General features: G+C 38.3%; 1 protein-coding gene across 1 annotated transcript; it reads right to left on the bottom strand.

Moving 5' to 3' along the window:
• Window positions 1–10036: 10036 nt before the first annotated feature.
• LOC101417403 (olfactory receptor 7A17-like) lies at window positions 10037–11008 on the bottom strand. Its single transcript, XM_004472975.3, has one exon. It carries the CDS (start codon window positions 11006–11008, stop codon window positions 10037–10039), a length of 972 nt encoding a protein of 323 aa, XP_004473032.3.
• Between the last annotated feature and the right edge of the window lie 1132 nt (window positions 11009–12140).

The following is a 12140-nucleotide window of genomic DNA, read 5'->3' as shown; positions in this document are numbered from 1 at the left end:
CTGAGGACTATGAGTGGAAATCTTTTTCACTTGCAAAGCCCTGTGTAAATAGATTGAGTAGGAATGTGATCAGTGACAAGAGCCCATTTCCACCAAGAGGATCATCTTTATAATAACAAAATCTGTGTATGTGATAAATAATGGGGTGGGGTCTTCTTGCCTGATGGACATCAGTCTAAGACTAAGAGATTTGTTCACAAAGTAGCACATACCACCAGGAAAAGTTCTCCTTCATTAACCTATTAATGTGGTGGAAATGCAGCCCACAACCTTCTGATGCATCACAAGTGGAGTCCAAGAGACAGCAGGAGCAGCCTCACCTAGGACCTCATCAGAAATTCAGACTTTAGAACCCCATCTCACACCTTCTGATTTGAAATCTATGTTTTACAGGATTGAGGTATGATTTGTTTGCACAGTAAAGCTTAGGAGTCAGTGGTCTAATGGACCAAGGAGTAAATAAGGCCATAATTGGTCAGAGGTAAGAGAGTTTAGAAGTGAGAAGAAGTTTTGAAAGTGGACAAAAGTTCTTAGACATTACAATCATTAAGAACCATATAAAAGATAGATTGTCAGAGGCGGGGCAATATGGTGTCTGAGTGAGTGAGTGTACCTTATAGTCTCTCCTGCAAAGAAGTGGCTGGGCAGCATTGGAAATTCTTCAGGACCAGGCTGTTTCAGGATTTTACAGGGCAGAAGGTGTCTGGACATCGATTTGGTAGGATGGTGACAGAGAAGGTTCACGTACAAGTGTCCTGGTTGCTAATATTGCATTATCTCCTAGTTTTTTCTTATCTTTTTTTTTCTCTTTTCCCTCTTTTTCTTCTTATTTTATGTTATCTTAATAATACATTAAGTGCTGCAGGGAATACCTCACATTTGCTTGGTTTCCTCACCCTCCACTGCCTCATTTCTGTGTGAATTGATTTTGGCCACCTACACTATCCCTTTTCACCCACATCTTGATATCCTCCATCATCTACTGTCTCTCCTATTCCACCTCCCTTTCCTTGGTCCCCAAATTGTCTAACATTTAATTTCTAATACCTTTGTTTTCTTTTCTGCCTTTTATCCACTGTTGATACTATTGTCTTTCTTTTCTCTTTCCCTCCCTCATGAAAACACTGGCTTTTTAATTCATACTATATTCCTCTCATATTCAGTTGACTACCTCATTATAGGTACTCTACTTACTGCTACAACTCTACACAACTTACATGAGTCTAATATCAATCCTCCCAGATCTCATATTGTTGCTCTGGTAACATTTATTACCAATACTACTTTACACATTTTCCTTTATTGCACAATTGCCTTTCCCTGTCCCTAATATTTTCCTTCAAAGTGAACTCAGCCAGCAACAAGAAATTAGAATAAGAAGAACAAAGTGACAAAGAGAAGATATAACACTTACGCTAGAACAACAGCTAATTAATCCCCAAGACTAGACAAAGAAACTAAGGACTGGTTAAATCTGTCAAGATAAAATGATGAACAGACAGCAACAAAAATCTACAAACCAAACCAGTAATCAGGGAAACATGGCTGAATCCAATGAATAAACTAAAAACCAGGAAGGGGAGCAGAACTTCAGACAAGTAATTAAAGATCTCAGGACATATGTCAATGACAGAGTTAATGAAGTAAGGGAAGAGTTTAACAATATGAAGAAAACATTTGGAGAGGAAGTTGCAGACATACACAAAAAGATAACAGATATGATGGGAATGAACACCACAGTTCAAGAAATCAAAAATAAACTTGCAGCAAATAGCAGCAGATTAGAAGAGGCAGAGGAGAGAATCAGTGTTGTGGAAGACAGTACATCGGAAATCAAACAGATAGTAGAATTGATTGATAAAAAGACAGAAAAAATACAGCTAGGACTTAGGGACAGGAATGACAATGCAAAACGCACAAACATACATATTATAGGCATCCCAGAAGGAGAAGAGAAGGGAAAGGGGTCAGCAGGGGTGTTGCAGGAAATAATGGCTGAAAAATTCCCAAATCTACTGCGAGAGACAGATATACATATCCAAGAAGCACAACGTACCACAAATATCATAAACCCCAACAGGCCCACCCCAAGACATATACTTGTCAAATTATCTGATGTTCAAGACAAAGAGAAAATTCTAAAAGCAGCAAGAGAAAAGAAAACCATCACATACAAGGGAGGCTCCATAAGATTAAGTGCTGATTTCTCATCTGAAACCATGGAGGCAAGAAGGCAGTGGTATGATATGGGCAAGGTACTAAAAGAAAAAAAAATTCCAACCATGAATACTCTACCCAGCTAAACTAGCATTCAAAAATGATGGAGAGTTCAAAATATTCACAGATAAACAGAAATTGAAAGAGTATGTCAACAGGAAACCTCCCCTTCAAGAAATATTAAAGGGAGTTCTGCAAGAAGAAAGGAAAAAACAGGACAGGCAGAGTTGGAGGAGAGTTCAAGAGGAATAAAAAAAAGAAAAAAAAACAGAAGAAAAAAAAAACAAACAAAATATGACAAACACAAGTCCAATCAAAATATGGTGAACATAAATAATTCCATGAAAGGAATAGCACTGAATGTCAACGGATTAAACTCACCTATAAAAAAGATTCATACTGAGACATTGGATAAGGAAATATGACCCACCTACATGCTGTCTACAAGAGACACATCTTAGACCCAGAGATTCATGAAGGCTGAAAGTGAATTGTTGAAAAACAATCTTACCAGCAAACAATAACCAAAAAAAGTCAGGAGTAGCAGATTAATATCAGTCAAAATAGACTTTAAATGCAAAACAATTGTGAGACAAAGAAGGAGACTACATATTAGTGAAAGGGACAATGTCTCAAGAAGAACGAACAATCATAAATATTTATGCTTCTAACAAGGGGGACTCTAAATACGTGAGGCAAACACTGGAAAAACTAAGTGAAAGAATACACGCATCTACAATTAGAGTGGGAGATTTTAATACACTACTATCAACTCTGGACAGAACATCTCAAAAGAGAATCACAAAAGAAACAAAATATTTGAACAGTTATTAGAGAAGTTGCATCTAATAGACATATACAGATCATTACACCCAAATACAGCAGGATATACATTTTTCTCAAGTGCACATGGATCATTCTGCAAGATAGATGATATGCTAGGCCACCAATAAAGGCTTAATGAATTCAGAAAAATCGAAATCATACAAAATAATATCTCTGACCACAGTGGAGTGAAGCTGGAAATCTGCTAGGGCCAGAGGCCCCGATTTCACACCAAGATATGGAAATTAAACAGCACACTCTTAGAAAAACAGCTGGTCAAAGAGGAAATCTCAAAAGAAATCAATAACTACCTTGAAACAAATGATAATGATAACACAACATACCAAAATTTATGGGACGCAGCAAAAGCAGTACTGAGAGGGACATTTATAGCCATAAATTCATATATCAAAAAAGAAGAAAGAGCAAAAATTGAAGAACTAACTGCACATTTGGAGGAATTAGTAAAAAGAAAACAACAAAGTAATATCACAGTAAGAAGAAAGGAAGAAATAACAAAGATAAGAGCAGAACTAAAGGAAATAGAAAATAAGAAAGCACTTGAAAAGATAAACAAGACCAAGAGCTGGTATTTTGAGAAGATCAATAAAGTTGACAAACCTTTAGCGAGACCAACAAAGAAAAAAAGAGAGAAGAAGCAAATACACAAAATAAGAAATGAGAAAGGAGATATCACCACTGACCCCACAGAAATAAAGACTATCATAACAGGATACTTTGAAAAACTATATTCCAAAAAAATGACAATTCAGAGGAAATGGACAAATTCCTAGAAACACATAAGCAGCCAACATTGATGAAAGAAGAAATTGATGATCTCAACAAAACAATCACAAGTAAAGAGATAGAACCAGTCATTAAAAACCTCCCAACTAAGAAAAGCCCAGGGCCAGACGGCTTCACGGGTGAATTCTACAAAACATTCCAGAAAGAACTAACACCAGTCGTGCTGAAACTCTTCCAAAACTTCGAAACAGAAGGAACATTGCCTAACTCATTCTATGATGCCAACATTACCCTAGTACCAAAGCCAAACAAAGACACCACAAAAAAGGAAAATTACAGGGCAATATCTCTAATGAACCTAGATGCAAAAATGCTTAACAAAATACTTGCTAATCATATTCAACAACACATTAAATGAATTATACACAACGACCAAGTGGGATTCATTCCAGGTATGCAAGGATGGTTCAACATAAGAAAATCAATCAATGTAATACACCATATAAACAGATTGAAGGACAAAAATCACATGATTATATCTATAGATGCAGAAAAGCATTTGACAAAATACAGCACCCTTTCTTGATAAAAACACTCCAAAAGATCAGAATACAAGGAAATTTTTTGAATATGATAAAGAGTATATATGAAAAACCTACAGCCAATATTGTTTACAATGGAGAAATCCTAAAATCCTTCCTTCTAAAGTCAGGAACAAGACAAGGATGCCCACTGTCTCCTCTTCTATTTAACATTGTCTTAGAAGTAGTTGCTCGAGCACTGAGGCAAGAACCAGATATAAAAGGCATTCAAATTGGAAAGGAAGAAGTCAAAATTTAATTATTTGCAGATGACATGATCCTATACATAGAAAACCCTGAGAGGTCTACAGCAAAGCTTCTAGAACTCATAAATGAGTTCAGTAAAGTCACATGTTATAAGATCAATGCGCAAAAATCAGTAGCATTTCTGTACACCAATAATGAGCAAGCTCAGGAGGAAATCAAGAAACAAATACCATTCACAATAGTAAATTAAAAAATCAAATATTTAGGAATAAATTTAACTAAAAATGTAAAAAACTTATACACTATAAAATACACAAGACTGTTCAAGGAAATCAAAGAAGACCTAAATAAATGGAAGAATATTCCCTGTTCATGGATAGGAAGACTAAATATTATTAAGATGTCTATCCTACCAAAACTGATCTACACATTCAATGCAATCCCAATAAAAATCAACACAGCCTTCTTTAAGGAACTAGAAAAACTAACTATGAGATTTATTTGGAAAGGAAAGAGGCTCCGAATAGCCAAAGACATTTTGACAAAGAAAAACGAAATTGGAGAAATCACACTACCTGACTTCAAAACATACCACAAAGCTACAGTAGTGAAAACAGCATGGTATTGGCATAAGGAGAGACACACAGACCAATGGAATTGAATTGAAAGTTCTGATGTAGAACCTCATATATATAGCCGTATTATATTCGCTAAAGCCACCAAACCCTCTCAACTGGGAGAGAATGGTCTATTTAACAAATGGTGCCTGGAGAACTGGATATCCATATGTAGAAGAATGAAAGAGGATTACCATCTCACACCTTATAGAAAGATCAACTCTAGATGGATCAAAGACTTAAATATAAGAGCCAAGACCATAAAGACTTTGGAAAGCAGTGTAAGGAAACATCTACAAGACCTTGTAATTGGAAATGTCTTCATGAACATCACACCAAAAGCACAAGCAGCAAAAGAACAAACAGATAAATGGGACTTCCTCAAAATTAAAGCCTTCTGCTCCTCAAAGGAGTTTGTCAAGAAAGTAAAAAGGGTGCCTACAAAATGGGAGAAAATATTTGGCAAGCATATATCCGATAAGAGACTTACAACTTGCAAATATAAAGAACTCCTATATCTTGAAAATAAAAAGATAAACAACCCATTTAAAAAATGGGAAAAAGATCTAAACCGACACTTCTCCAAAGAAGAAATACAAATGGCTAAAAAGCACATTAAATATGCTCCAAATCTTTAGCTATCAGGGAAATGCAAATCGAAACTACAATGAGATACCATCTCACTCCCATAAGATTAGCAGCTTTGAAAAAAACAGAAGAATACAAATGCTGGAGAGAATGTGAAGAAATGGGAATACTCATCCACTGCTGGCGTGAATGCAGAAGGATCAAACGATTCTGGAGGACAGTTTGGTGGTTTCTCAAAAAACTAACCATAGATTTGCCATATGACCCAGCAATTCCACTTGGTATATACCCCGCAGAGCTGAAAAAAAGGACACAAACCAATATATGCACACCAATGTTCATAGCAGCATTGTTCACTATCGCCAAAAGTTGGAATCAACCCAAATGCCCATGAACAGATGAGTGGATCAATAAAATGTGGTATTACATACAATGGAATACTACTCGGCTTTCAGAACAAATACACTACAAACACACATGACAACATGGATAAATCTTGAGAACCTTATGTTGATTGAAGCAACCCAGGCATTGAAGGACAAATACTACATGACCTCAATGATATGAAATAAGTAATTCAAGCTGCCTCAGAGAGCTAGAGACTGGAAGATAGGCTTACAGGAAATCGGGGGGTAGAGGAAGGATATAAGCTGACATCTACATAGGGGAAATCTATGATAAGCTGGCAGTAATTATGTGTACAAGGAAGGGATAAAATGGGGGCATAGGGTTACCTTTGGGTGGGGCTTTGTGGGCTTGAGGGGGGCTAGGGATGGACATATGGGTAATATTGCCCAAGAAATTGGGGGAAGGGTAGGGCAACATACGAACATAGGAGAATATCAGGTGATGGTTGAGAGTAAAATGCTGAGGAAACCTTTTCAAAATATAATAAGGAAAGTTACCTGTTTAAGATACTTAAAGGGAATAATCTGATGTAAGGCAGACTTCTAGGGAATATGTGAATGCTCATTTTGCCAGAGTGGGTTATATCATCAGGTAGAGACCCATATAATGAGAGTGAAGGTAGACCCACATCCTGGGGAGGACTAATGCCATCAAATAGAGGGAACTGTATCTCTCAAGAGAAATGGTGGCTCCAGGGCATTAGGGCAGTTGAGCATGTCAAGCCCTCAACACTGTTGCAAGTATCTCTGAACATGGCCCTCAAGAAATGTAGATTGACTGTCATTGTGGGCCCCAAGGGGGGGTGCAATAGATATTGAATAGATGGAACCAACGTAACAGTGAGGGCAATAGAAGTGTTTCACAAGCGTACACAAGGATGGATATAAAACATGTAATATGATACCAAAAAACATATAGGGGCTGAAAGACTAATAATGTAAATCATAATGTAAAACATAGGATAACTAAAAATTTAGAAAATTGTATAGCCTAAAGTATAAACCACAATGTAAACAAAAATGTTACCTTGTTTGAAAGCTATTGTCTCAATATCTGTATATCAGTTTCAGTAAATATGGTATGAATATGTTAAAAGATTATTGCTGTGGAAGGGAAAAGGTTTTATATTGGATATGTGGGAGTACTGTATATTGTATATATGAATTACTGTGATCTAGGGCTCTTGTGAAGAAAAGCTCAATAATTAGGAAAAAGAAAAAGAAAAAGATAGGCTGTAGAATTTTTCCAAATCAATATGTATCCTGTATCTAACCTTTAAACTCATCGCTATATTCCATTTTACTATTAGGGGAACCTGGCATTATATTGGGTTTCACTTTTCAGGAAGTTTTGGATCACAGAGTGGTTCAACAATGGCAGCAGAGGAATACTGGTGTGGGATGTTATTGACAGGGAACATAGGGTTGACAGGGACTTATACAGGGCATGTGTCTGGGGTGCATGGAAATGTTTGGATATACTCATAGTGGAAACAATTAAAAGCAACAGCTGGGGGAGTGCTGGGTTCCTGGCCGGTGGGGGTGGGGCTCTGCCTTGGTCCCTAGGGGAGCAGTGGCAGTCCCCTGGGTGCAACGACAAAGACCAGGAAGGAATGAGGGTCCAACAGCGAGTCCCTGATGCTAATGACTATGCTTGTGAGCCTACACACCTGAAGTAAGAACATGGCCTAGAGCAGCACTGTGCCTAAGGGTTCCTTCCTGACAGCCTCTGTGTTACTCAAATGTGGCCAGTCTCAAAGCCAAACTCAGCATATAAATGCACTGCCTTTCCCCCAGCATGGGACATGACACCCAGGGATGAGCCTCCCTGGCACTGAGGGATCACTACCAAGTACCAGCTGATCATGTAACTAGAAAATGACCTTTAATTAAAGGTTCAACGTGGACCAGCAGAATATCCCTGTCTACATATAATAAGAGGAGTTAAAAATGCTGTTTGACCTAAATTAAGGGGAAAATGGAAAGGACAAATGAGTTTATATGGCTATGAGTCTCTAAAAAAGAGTCTGGAGTTTGTCAGAAGGATTGCCTTTATGCACACCTGAGCAGAGTCTCAGCGACAGATAAAGTAGATACAACCCCAGGTATTGGTTCTTTTCAGGGCTAAAGAGACCCACAGGTTTTATGGTCATGGCAGATGGAGTTCACTGCCATGTCACTTGGCCCTTCTTTGGAGTTGGTGTCTCTGCGTGATGGAGCTGGACTCAGATGTGATGTCTTTTCACAAGCCTTCCCTGTTACTTTACTGGAATTGTAGTTGATGCTGGGGTTTAAGATCTATCTAGGGGATCTGAATCCCTGGACTGACAATATGATAGCCATGCCCTGAGCCTCGACAGACTTCAAGCTCCTACACTCTGGTTTATTGGACTTATCCCACTCAGCTAACATGGAGTTGAAGAATGTCAACCACCACACCACAGAGCCAAGAGTGCCTACAACTGAAAGCAGGAGGATTACATCCAGTATCCATGTGGACTCTAAGCCCCCTCTTGACATAGATGTGGAATGGACACAACCAAGCCAAGGTCCACAGGAAAGAGGAATACAGTAAGGATCAGAGTGGACTTACTGATATTCTATTCATGAACTATTGTGGTTAGTAATTGAGAAAATGTGGCATTCGTGTGGAAAAAGTGGCCATGGTGGTTGCTGGGTGCAGGGAATGGGAGGAAGAGATGAGATGTGGAGGCATTTTTGGGACTTGAAGTTGTCCTGGGTGGTGTTGCAGGGACAATTACCGGACATTGTAGATCCTCCTACAGTCCACTGGATGGAACATGGGAGAGTATGGGCTATGATGTGGACCATTGACCATGACGTGCAGCGATGCCCAGAGATGTACTCACCAAATGCAATGGATGTGTCATGATGATGGGGGATAGTGTGGCTGTGGAGCGAATGGTGGGGTGGGGGTGGTGGGAGTGAACGGGGACCTCATATTTTTTAAATGTAATATTTTTTAAAAATGAATAAAAAATAAAGAATTTGAGAAAATTAAAAATAAATAAATAAAATAAATTGTAAAAGTAAATAAGGTTGATTGCAGTGATGAATGAAGAAGCCTTTAATTATACCAAAGGCAACTGAATGTACACTTTGTATGTATTGTACAGTGTGTGATTATTATTTAATAAAATTTTTTAAAAAAATATCATACAATGAATGTCACCATCTAGGTAGCCATAAGTATTTGCAATGGCATGGAGGTTTGTGCAGTAGCAATTTATGGCTGCAAATCAGAACACCCAATTAAAAGAGGTATGAAAGCCAAAACGTCAACCTCCTGTGTTTAGTCATATCTGATCAAGAATATATATTAGAAATTAATGAATACAGGTCTATGTGATTAACCAAATACCATTAATTGAACACTCTGTGTGGATTGTATGCTTTATTAATCTGTATCAATAAATTTGATTTTTTATGAAAAGAATATAGATTAGAGATTTGAACATACAAGAGATAAATTATTGACTGAGAGAGGAAATACCTAGGTTGTAATTTGTCACCTCTTTAAATTTTATGACAGTTTTGAACAAAAGCAGATATTCTATTCAGAGGAAATCAAGAAGTGATATTCATAGGCAGCATTGGTAGAATTCAAGCAGGAACAGGGGGTGATCCAATGAAATTATTCAGAAAATGCAACCCATTCCTGAACAACACTGAAAAACTCCTTAAACATGTACATGAATCATGCATACTTCAAGGAGAACTCTTTCATTATCAAAAATAAAATCTTGCTCTATAACACAATGTGTGATTTAAAATTTTACTTCTTGATTTTTGAGGTCATCTTGACTCTAGGCAGGTTTAGGAGCTGCTAAAACTGGCCTTTCAGCTGCTGCAAGACAAATGACACTTTGCAGACTTTCCTCCCAAAGCATTTTTTCAGAGCCTTCTTTATATCTTTATTCCTCAGACTATAGATGAAGGGGTTCAGCATGGGTGTGACCATAGTGTACATGACCGCAGCTGGTGCACCTGAATGTGTGTTGTGTGAAGGAGCAGGACTGAGGTACACCCCTATGGTTGTAAAATAAAATAAGGAGACTACTGAGAGGTGAGATGCACAGGTTGAAAATGCTTTATATTTCCCCTGAGCTGACGAGATTGCAAATACAGAGGAAACAATCTTATAGTAGGAGAAAAGGATTCCAGCAAGGGGACCCCCGGCCAGCACTCCAGCTATTAAATACATTACGAAGTAATTGAGAAAAGTGTCAGAACAGGCAAGTTGGACCATCTGACGAAGTTCACAGAAAAAGTTTGGGATTTCTACACTTGAACAAAAGGACAGTTGTGACACCAATAAACTCTGTAAACAGGATTCCATAACACTCATGGTCCAGGACCCCAGAGCCATCAGGACACAGATCTGGGGTTTCATAGAGACTGTATAGTGAAGGGGGTGGCAGATGGCCACAAAGCGGTCATAGGCCATCACGGCCAGGAGGCAGTCATCCAACCCTCCAAAGAGCAAGAAAAAATACATCTGGGTGAGGCAGCCTGCATAGGTTATGACTCTACTCTGTGCCTGGATGTTCACCAGCATTTTTGGGACAGTAGTGGAGGATAAACCAATATCACAAAGGGACAAGATTGAGAGGAAGAAGTACATGGGTGTGTGGAGGTGACAGCCAATGATGATGGCCAGGATGATGAGCAGTTTCCCAAAAATGGTGACCAGGTACATGGACAGGAACAACCCAAAGAGGAGGGGTTGCACTTCTGGAACTTCTGTAAATCCCAGGAGAAGAAATTCTGAAATTTGCGTTTCATTTCCAGGTCCCATGTGCCTGATGAGATTAAGAAGAAACAAAAAGGAACATGGATAGTTTCACAAAGAAAGTAGCACTATCCAAACAGAAATGTTACATTGCCTATTTCAGTGATAAATTTAATATTATATTATTTATATAGATCTTATCCCTTTAGGGTATTTGTAGTGCCACCTCTGACTAGGAATTCCATCCCCCAAACTCAGCCCTTTACCAAGAATTCATGAACACTATGGATTTCATGAGATATTCATTCATTTGTGGAATATGTATTGAGTTGTGACTAAGAGGCAAGTAGAGTTGTGGCAATGAGTTTACAATGCTGTAACTCAAAAGTCCCAACCATCGGCACATAGAGAATACATGCAATTAAAACATAATCATATTACAAAGGGGATGATTTCACATGCTTTAAGGAAAAGAAAGCAGGTATAAAAAGTGAAATGATGGAGCTGTTTTTCACTTGGTGTTCAGAAAAGTCCCATATATGATGTGAAATTCAAAGAGGCACCTAAAGGAAAAGAAGGCAGTAGCCATGAGGATGTAAGGGGAAATTTGTGCCCAGTGGGATAACTTCTAGGAAAAAGACCCTAAAAATGACTTTTTTCCAATGTTCAGAGTGAACAAGGAGGTCAGTGTGGCAGGGAAATGATTAAGAGGATAGTGAATAGAGATGATTTCAGAGTAAGTTTAAGAACAAGGCAGACTTGTTGCTGCTGAATCTTCAAATTCAGGGAGGTCTTCATCCATATTCTGAAGCTCTCACTATTCATTAATTTGGATGCAAAGCTATCCCACCAAATGGAATGGAACTGGTCCTATTGGCATTTTTAGAATAGCCTCCAGGCTCTGTACTATAGAAGACAACTTATTGTAATATATGAGCTTAGATGCCACTGCTCTGAGGACTGATCACATCACACATCACATCCCATACACACTTCACACACACACACACACACATAATGCACACCTTAGCATCATTGAGTGGGAGTTAACATCACGCTCTTCTCATACTCAGCCACACAGATAATCCAGGAGTAAATAAAATGCAAGCTGACATCAGGTTTTCCATTCTCCAAGTATTTAGAAATGGTGCTCTGAAATTCTAGCTGACAAGCCTCCCATGCTCATGTAAACACAGTG

Source organism: Dasypus novemcinctus, chromosome 20 (assembly GCF_030445035.2).
Source record: "Dasypus novemcinctus isolate mDasNov1 chromosome 20, mDasNov1.1.hap2, whole genome shotgun sequence".
Classification (NCBI taxonomy): Eukaryota; Metazoa; Chordata; class Mammalia; order Cingulata; family Dasypodidae; genus Dasypus; species Dasypus novemcinctus.
Note: the sequence above shows the minus strand (reverse complement) of the source record. Positions and strands in the feature narration are given on the sequence as shown.